Genomic DNA, 9387 nt, shown 5'->3' with positions numbered 1-9387 from the left:
ATCAGGGTGGGGGGGCGAGGCAATCCTTCCCCCATCACCCACCTCACATTGCCCTGAGATTTTGCACATAGGCCAGTTCCTTATCCCACAAAGGTGTCTCCCAAGACAATGGCTATGTCCGAGGCTTTTGTCTTGTTGAGCGACCAGCCCACTTTGCCCGAGGGCTCTCTCTCTCTTGCGATTCTCCCAAAGGAGGGGGCTGAGGTCATAACAATGCAAACTCTTAAGAAATTAGATGCACTGTCATGCTTTCTTCACAATTGCAGTTATGTACTGGGCCCAGGACAAGTCCTCTGAAACAGTGGCACCGAGGAGTTTAAAGCTGCTAACCATTGGGAGCGTCCTAACCAGCTGCATCTCCATCAGGAGTGGGAGCAGCCGAGCATCCAGCCGGAAATCCCTACAAGGGACTGTGAGATTAGCAGAGTGGATCATTGGGGTCTCAATACTATATCTCACAGGCATTCATCAGGAGCGTGGCATACACATGGACCTTGGTATTATATAGGATCCTACCCATCCATCCAGCATCCTCTTTGACTTTCTACCATCAGGCAGGAGACTGAAAAACAAGAACGATCAGGTTGGGAAACAGTTTCTTCCCTCAGGCCATTAGACTTCTGAACTCCCTGCCCCATCTCATTTGAAGTGTTTTGGATTACAATATATATACTGTATATATAATCAGGTGACCATTGACTATCATTTTTTTTATTGTTAAAGTGCACTTATGTATTCACCTTGGTAATGCTAAAATAGCTGCCTGAGCTTTAAGAGAAAATGTTGATGTCATTTTGCATGGGTGGAGTAGAATGAAGAGTTGCCATGTTAGACCATAAGACCACAGGACATAAGAGCAGAATTAGGTCATCTGACGCAACGAGTCTGCTCCGCCATTCAATCATGAGTAATCCTTTTATTTCTTCCTCAACCCCAGTTCCCGGTAATCCCCCCATAACTTTTGATGCCATGTTCAATCAAGAACCTATCAATCTCTGCCCTAAATACACCAAACAACCTGGCCTCCAGAGCTGCATGTAGCAACAAATTCACAACGCTTTGACTAAAGAAATTTCTCCACGTCTGTTTTGAAAGGGCGCCACTCTATCCTGAGACTGTGCCCACTTGTCCCAGGCCCATCCACCATGGAAAACATCCTTTCTACTCTGTCTAGGTCTTTCAACATTCGAAAGATTTCAATGAGATCCCCCTCATCTTTCTGAATTCCAGCAAGTACAGACCCAGAGCCATCAGATGTTCCTCATATGATAGCCCTTTCATTCCTGGAATCATCCTTGTGTACCTTCGTCAGGGTCTCGGCCCAAAACATCGACAGTGCTTCTCTCTATAGATGCTGCCTGGCCTGCTGTGTTCCACCAGCATTTTGTGTGTGTTGTCAGCATTACATCCTTGCTTTTGTATTCTAGACCCCTTGAAATGAATGCTAACATAGCATTTGCCTTCCTCACCACGGACTCAACCTGTGAGTCCTGCACAAGGACTCCCAAGTCCCACTGCATCTCAGATTCCTGGATTTTCTCCCCATTTAGAAAATAGTCCACACATTTATTTCTACTACCAAAGGGCATGGCTATGCATTTTCCAACATTGTATTTCATTTGCCACTTCCTTGCCCATTCTCCTAATCTGTCCAAGTCCTTCTGCATTCTGTTTGCTCAACACTATCTGCCCCTCCACCAAACTTACATACAGCATAAAAGTTCTAAAAAGGACGACATTCAAGTACTTTTCCCAGGTTTGGTGAGGAAACATTTTCTCGAGTAAAATTGATTGATGCTGGAATAGTGTGATAGCAAAATTCCTTAATAGGCCTTCTACATTAGTCTTTTTTGTTCAACTACAAGGCAATATATCGTAAAAGTTTGTCTTTCTTTATTGTTTCATGACCGAATGTGAATGTAACAGAGTGATGTAAATGTGTTAATCTCTGTTTACATAACGTGAGAGAGAACTCATTTTAAGGTCTAGCCTAAATGTGTTTGGAAGTTAAGAACCTGTTGTGCCAAATGTGAGTATATTTCTTAGTTAAGATGAGATCTTGTGTATAAGGTACAGGATTGAGGGAATACTAACATTGTGTGCATTGTCTTTTTTTTTGAATTGCCACTACCATATTGGTTTTGTATATTTTGTTTTAGTCATTTTTATACTGTATACTTAACAAGGGTGTGGTCTGAAGTTAAACAAAGATTGTCATTGGGGGGGGGGGGGGTGTTGGGAACAGACCCAAATTCAAGACATATACACTGAAATACTGGAAACTGGACTGGACCAGACTAGGAGCTGGGACAGAAACACAGATTTGGGCTAGGACAGCGGGTCCAGGACGTGGAACTGGGAACTAGGAGCCTGGGCTTGGACTCGGAGTCAGAGACTGGGTAAGGACCCAGAACCTGGGTCTTGACTCGGGCTTGGACCCTGGAACTAGGCGAGGACATGACGAGGCTAGCGTTCTAGGAGCCTGGCTTGGACTCCGAGTCAGAGACTGGGCAAGGACCCAGAACCTGGGTCTTGACTCGGGCTTGGACCCTGGAACTAGGCGAGGACATGACGAGGCTAGCGTTCTAGGAGCCTGGCTTGGACTCCGAGTCAGAGACTGGGCAAGGACCCAGAACCTGGGTCTTGACTCGGGCTCTGGAACTAGGCGAAGACATGATGTGACTAGAGGACTGGACGAGGAGCGGGCTCTTCGAGGCTTTCCTGGGCAGGACGAGGTACTCCTTTTTAGAGCACAGGGCCGGGACCCCCTTCCTTGGACGCAAGGCCGGGAATGTTTTAGCAGGGCTGGGCCGGGGTAACTGCCGAGGTAAACCGCCATGGAAACTGTCAGGGATTCAGATGGGGAGGGGAAGAGAACAGTCCTGCCTCAGGATAACGGCAAGGACGGCCTGACTTACCCCACGAAGGCAAGGACGGGAAGGGAGCTCAATCTGGGGTGGCTCCGAGTCTCAGGGCGGCCAGCAACGTTAGCTGGCTACGGAAACAGCCGAATCCATATCTAGCTCGGAGTGGCAGACGTCCACTCAGAGGGCCCCAGAAACGGCCGAATCCATACCACAATGACTACTCCCGACTAGAAACAACAAGGTTCCATGAAGAGGTGGCCCTCCAACCAGGCCTAGAGATCACGAATGGCTGCTCTAGCCTTCCACCAGCAGGTTGCTCCAAGGGGATACTGACGAGATGAACCAGCACCGCCACTCGCCCCAAGGCCAGCATCAGGTGATCCAGCCCAACTTAAACAAGGGACAGCCGGAAGACCCGGAGTCCACGGAACGGACCGCGAACCGGAACGCGGATTTCACGGACCAGACCATGACAAAGCTATTAATCGTGGGAACTGTTTCTTATTTTAATTTTGTCGTTATTATTTCGATGCCCTCTTTCTGCAATAAAACATCTAAAACAGATAAAGGTAACATATAAGGACTCGAAATAAAGATTCGACAATAATGATAAACGATAAAATGGCATTAAACATGACAACTTGAGTAACTGAACCAGAAGTGTACTTTGGACTCACTCTATAAAGATTTCAGCACGAGCGAACAATCAATTCAGTTTAAGATTCGTAGCCGAAAATGTCAAAGAAAAGCCGAGCGGGTTTTCAGACCCTTCTGCTGTATTTTCTGATGTTTTTTTCCGCACGGAGTCCCAGCCCAGAAGCTGCCAGGATCCTTGTCATCCCCACAGACTGGAGCCACTGGATCATCATGAAATCCCTGCTCCTGGAACTGGTGCAAAGGGGGCACGAGGTGACGGTGCTGAGGGGCGACAGTTCGCTAAGGATTGAGGCAACGAACAACGATTTCACCATGGAAACTATCCGTACTTCGGGAGAACAGGCACACGCATTTCTTACTGAAGACAAAGTTGATGATTTTATCTTCAACGTTTACTATGTGGAAGATGGTTTCCTCTCCAGCTTCTCCGCTGCCCTCACCTTGATCGCAGTGTCCGACGTCAATTTTGGAGTGACTTCTCCGTTCATTCAGGGACTGTTCGAGGATCGCGCTTTGATGGATCGTCTGAAAACTAGGGGGTTTGACGTGATTTTGGCCGACCCTTTCCATGCAGCCGGTGCCATGCTGTCTCATGCTCTTAACACTTCGTTGGTGTTTTTCGGCAGGTGGATGATATCCGGGGACGTCCACTTAAACTTCGCCCCGTCGCCACTTTCCTTTGTGCCCATGTTCAATTCACGTTTGAGCGACAGAATGTCGCTTGTGGGCAGATTGAAGAACGTGTTGATATACGGAATGTCTAAATTCATAAGCCACTTCTACACTTATCCAGCTTACAATCGGCTTTGTCAGCTTTACCTCAATGATGAAATTACCGTGGAAGAACTTTATCGAAAGGTTGATATCGTCTTAATGAAGGTTGATTTTGTTTTTGAGTATCCCCGGCCGACCATGCCAAACCTGATTTACATCGGAGGTATCCAGTGCGGTCCGGGTCGACCGCTCCCTGCTGATCTGCAGCGATTCATGGACAATTCTGGCGAGGATGGCGTGGTGATCTTCTCCTTGGGAAGTATAGTAGGCACTATTCCTCCAGAAGCGGCGAGTGAAGTTGCGGCAGGACTGGCCAGACTCTCACAGAGGGTGATCTGGCGGTATATTGGAGCGCTACCCCCGAATTTAGGAAACAACACGAAAATCTTGAGCTGGTTTCCACAAAATGATCTGCTGAGTCATCCGAAGACAAGAGCGCTCATCACGCACGGCGGTGAAAATGGGCTTTATGAGGCCATTTATCATGGGGTTCCCGTGGTTGGTATTCCAATTTTTTTTGATCAATATGATAACCTTCTGCGTCTCAAAACCCGAGGAGCAGCGGTCATGTTAGAATTGGCTCACATTAAAAGCGATGACATTTTCCATGCAGTGAAGACAGTCATCGAAAACCCTTCCTATGCAGAGAACATGAAACGATTATCCGCCTTGCACCGGGATGTTCCAGTGCGGCCAATGGAGCTGGCTGCTTTCTGGATTGAATACACAATAAGGCACCGGGGGGCTCCTCATCTTAGAGCCGCCGGTAATGATCTGCCATTCTATCAATACCACTTACTGGATGTGTTTACTATTATTGTGATTTTCATGGGGCTTTTCTTTTATCTCGTATTTAAATTACTTAAAGTTTTACTTGTCAAATTGTGCTCGGGGAGGAAGAGGAAAAAGGACTAAGTGGAGGGAGTTAGAGAAAGAATGAGAGTTCATTCATTTTCGAAATCTCCTTTTGTAAAGCTGCAGAACATTTTCTCTGATATTAATAGTCAAACACAACTAAATCTCGTTTAGCAGCAATACTGTTTTGCTACTCTTATTGCCAAATTGATCAATATCTTATTCCCCAACGTTTTACTTCATCGATCCACTTTTCCCGACTCAGTTGAAGTGCATAGATCCCATTGGAAAACCTTTTGTTTCTGCCCTCCATCTTGCTTCCCTTCTATGTTTCTGATTGCCAGTACACATGAAAAATAATTCTCATTCAATCAGTTTATTAATAGCCGATAGTCTCTAAATATTAGGCTACCAGCCCGAATATAATCCACATGTTAGTGTTTACGATTTGGGAAATTAAATTAAAAATTAGTAATGTTATGCATGTTAGATAACGTGCAGTTGATGCCAGCCATGGAGTAATGTAGTCTGTCCTGATCTAGATATTTGAAATATAAGAACTTCAGTAGCATGGGTGGTATGTCTTAAAAAGCAAGGCGGAACAGACTAGATTTGCGTATGCCGAAGTTAGGAAGAGTAAAAGGCGCCGTGATTGAAATGCAAAATCCTGATAGGTCTTTCTGAGTGGACATGGAGAGGACGGTTACTCCTCTAGGAGAATCTAGTACTGATGGTCACTAAGTTAAAATAAAAGTTTAAGAAAGAAATCAGACGGAATTTTATTTCACTGCCAATAGTGATTCTGATTTTCTACGTCAAAGCGTGGCAGTAGCTGAGGTATATTCATAATTCAATCTGATTTGAACTAGTTTCGACCAGACCCGTGTTCAAACGTACGTTTTGCCGTCGGTCTCCGCCCATAGCGGGCGAATAGTGACGCCTGAACAGGTTTGCACCAGCTGGAGGCACGAATAGCACTCAGGCAGACGGTACTTCAACGTACTCAGAGTAACCAAAGTGGCAGATGCTATTGGAGTATAAAATATTATGGAGTATAAAACTTAATGCTAAAAACTATGGTGTGTTGGTATATGCTAGGGAGAGGTGGCTGGGAGCGGTCGCCAGCTGTGAAGTTGCTGTGTAACCAAAACTGTGTGAAATGCTAAAAGACAATGATGTGTCAATATATGCTAATCAGGTATCCAATTGAATGTAGAGGCAATACGTGTTAATGAAAAGGAGCTAAGAGATATTTTGCTTTGAACGTGTCGGCTGTGTAACTAAAGCTATGTAGAAGACAAGTTGTCTGCTGTGTAATTAAAACTATATAGTCGACTAGAACGAATAAGTCAATAGGTAAAAACAATAGTAACGGATGTACTGTGATATGCACCGCTTGGATATGTTAATGCAGCTAAACCAGGTTTGCTTTAAAAAGCGGCTGGGTCCGAAAATCGGGAGGCATTCAGCGACTAGCTCAATGACTGTCTCAACTTTGATTTGCAAATTAAAGTTTAACCCTTCTTGAAGAATTTTCTGCGTCTCCTGGTCATTTGAAAAGCACGAAAAACCACGACAATGCCAAGAAGTTCAAGTGTAAAGTCGATCGTCCAAATGCTAACTTATAAAGACCTGTCGAGTGAATAAAAAAAGAAATAAATTTAAAATAAACAGCGGAAATGTTGCGCTACGCCTACGCTGATGTTGGAAGAAAGCGACGGAGGGCGAGTAGTACATTTGGCAGGCAATAGGTGGGAGCAGGTGAGGGAGAAGGTAGGAGGGTGGGGTAATGGGGATGAAGCAAGAAGCCAGGAGGTGATGGGTAGCGGTAAAGGATTGCAAAATCAGGAATCAACCAAGAGAGGACGCTGTGTCATGGAATAAAGGGAAGAAAGAGGGGGACCAGAACGAGGTGATGCCCAGGTGAGGGAAGGAAATGAGTGAGAAGGTAACAAGAATAGGGAGTGCAGAAGGAGAAAAGCGCGGAGAGGAGTAATTAGTGGAAGTTAGAGAAATCGGTGTCACGTCATCACATTGGAAGCTATCCATCGGGAACAAAAGGCGTCCCCCCCCCACCCCCCAAACTAATTTTGGCCTCTTCGCAGCAGTAGATTAGGCCATGGACAGCCAGGTCAGTATGTGAATTGGAAGTCAATTTGAAATTGGTATCCACCGGGAGATCCTGACTTTTCCTACGGACAGAAGGTTCTCGACGAAGCAGTCCCACAATCTACCACGGGTTTGACGAAGCGGCAACACCCCCCCCCCCCCAATCTGTACCAGGCTTATGAAGTGGTGTCCAAATCTGACGTAACATTACTCTCAGTAATGCAGTCAGGAATCGAAATACAAGACACAATTCGATGCGAACTAGTAATCAAATCTGACATGCAGGTTTACTAAAACTAATAACAGAAAAATCTTAAAGTAATTTAATAGACTTAAAATCTTTAAAACAACTACAGTACTAACGTTAACAAACCTGGAACTTACTCCCTTGCACCTTTTTCTCTAAACCAATGAAATGGGTTGCTGACTCTGTGCCGTGTGTAATCAGAAACTGTGAAGACCCCAAAAGATGAAAGGACTTGAGAATGGAAGTCAAAATTGCTCCCTGGGATGTTTATCGTCAACAAGAAATCATGGTTATAAAATTCCAATGAACAATTATTTAAACTATTCTTTCACGAAGAAGATTTCCTGAGAGAGAAAGAGAGAAATAAAGAACGTGAAATTTTCAAAATTGACCGTGATCGATTTTTATCATTCAGAAAATACGGCGAGAGTTGGTTTTAAGTGACTGGAGACGCGTGTCACAACCTGCTGTCACAATCAGGGGCCGTTCAAAATTGTCGGCACTTTGTCAGCATCACCTCGTGGGTATGCATTGTTCCTTGAATTGTTGACCTTTTTATGTGTAATTGTTTGGCTTTGGACTAGCTCTGGGTTGCAGGTGTCTCATTTGGTATCATGGAGATTTTTAAGCTCTCTTTGTGATTCCTTTTATTCAATTTGTGATGCATTAATTAGCACGCTATTTGCAATGTCTTGTCATGTAGTTTGTTGCCTTTGGGAATTATTACTTGTCTTCACACCAATGTTGTCTGATCGGTCCTGAAATCCTATGTGCTCCAGGGTGTATATCAGCGACCCATCTCTGCTGCATCATTGTGGTTCCTCGTCATGAGAAATTCAGAACAAGATCTTCTGTGTATTGTGAGTGATTTCAGCTTGTCAAGATTCGGTATAGTTTGCCTGATCTCTTGATAGTTTTTCTAGATAATTTCTGAAATACACTTTAATTTTGTTTGAATTGCTGAAGTCTCTGTGATTCCTGCATTTGAGTTTGCTAGTGACCCTCACACCCGCTATGATGTAATGGAGAGCAAAGCACTTTTGAAATTCTGTGTGATCCTCTGTTTGTCCTTATTCTTCGAAGGCCATGTGATTGACAATCTCTGACATTCATTGTTGTAGCATTGGCAATAAAAGAAAAAAATGGAAAATGCGGAGAAGCATTCATACTTTTCCATTCCCTGCATGTTCGTGTTTCTAAAGGCCTTTTAATCACTACTAATATCTAGTCAGCCTCATCTTGGGCACTAGCCTGCAAAGTACCCAGGACATCTGAAGGGAGCGGTGTCTCGGAAAGGCAGCATCCATTACTGAAGACCTCCAGCACCCAGGGCATGCCTTCACTCACTGTTACCATCAGGTATGAGATACAGAAGCCTGAAGCTACACACTCAGCGATTCAGAAGCAGTTTCTTCCCCTCTGCCAACCGATTCTTAAAAGGACATTGAAGCTTTGGACGCTACCTCACTTTTTTTAATATGCAGTATATCTGTTTTTGCACATTTTATATAATCTATTCAATTAATGTGTTGGTGCGTGGCCTAGTGGGCAAGGCATCAGACTAGTAACCTGAAGGTCACTGGTTCGAGCCTCAGCTGAGGCAGCGTGTTTGTGTCCTTGAGCAAGGCACTTAACAACACATTGCTCTGCAACATCACCGGTGCCAAGCTGCATGGGTCCTAGTGCCCTTCCCTTGGACAACATCGGTGGCGTGGAGAGGGGAAGGGCTGCAGCTTGGGCAACTGCCGGTCTCCCATACAACCTGCCCAGGCCTGAGCCCTGGAAACTCCAGGTGCAGATCCATGGTCTCTCAAGACCGATGGATGCCACCACACCACATTCAATTAATGTAATTGATTTACTTGTTTATTATTATGT

The 9387-nt window shown here is 44.9% G+C and overlaps 1 protein-coding gene across 1 annotated transcript; it reads left to right on the top strand.

Annotated features, from left to right (window-relative positions):
* The first annotated feature begins 3346 nt into the window (after positions 1–3346).
* LOC140735507 (UDP-glucuronosyltransferase 2B17-like) lies at positions 3347–8608 on the top strand. The gene is made up of 2 exons (XM_073060666.1): positions 3347–5064; positions 8289–8608. Exons 1-2 carry the CDS (start codon positions 3603–3605, stop codon positions 8375–8377), a joined length of 1551 nt encoding a protein of 516 aa, XP_072916767.1. The 5' UTR covers positions 3347–3602; the 3' UTR covers positions 8378–8608.
* The last annotated feature ends 779 nt before the right edge of the window (positions 8609–9387 follow it).

The sequence above is a fragment of the Hemitrygon akajei genome, chromosome 11 (assembly GCF_048418815.1).
Source record: "Hemitrygon akajei chromosome 11, sHemAka1.3, whole genome shotgun sequence".
Lineage (NCBI taxonomy): Eukaryota > Metazoa > Chordata > Chondrichthyes > Myliobatiformes > Dasyatidae > Hemitrygon > Hemitrygon akajei.
Note: the sequence above shows the minus strand (reverse complement) of the source record. Positions and strands in the feature narration are given on the sequence as shown.

Bases quoted from the DNA above. Each gene is read 5' to 3' on its own strand.
- LOC140735507 (XM_073060666.1), top strand. From the start codon at position 3,603: ATGTCAAAGAAAAGCCGAGCGGGTTTTCAGACCCTTCTGCTGTATTTT. The intron at 5,065-8,288 runs GTAATGATCTGC...TATGTGCTCCAG, and splicing joins TCCTCATCTTAGAGCCGCCG to GGTGTATATCAGCGACCCAT.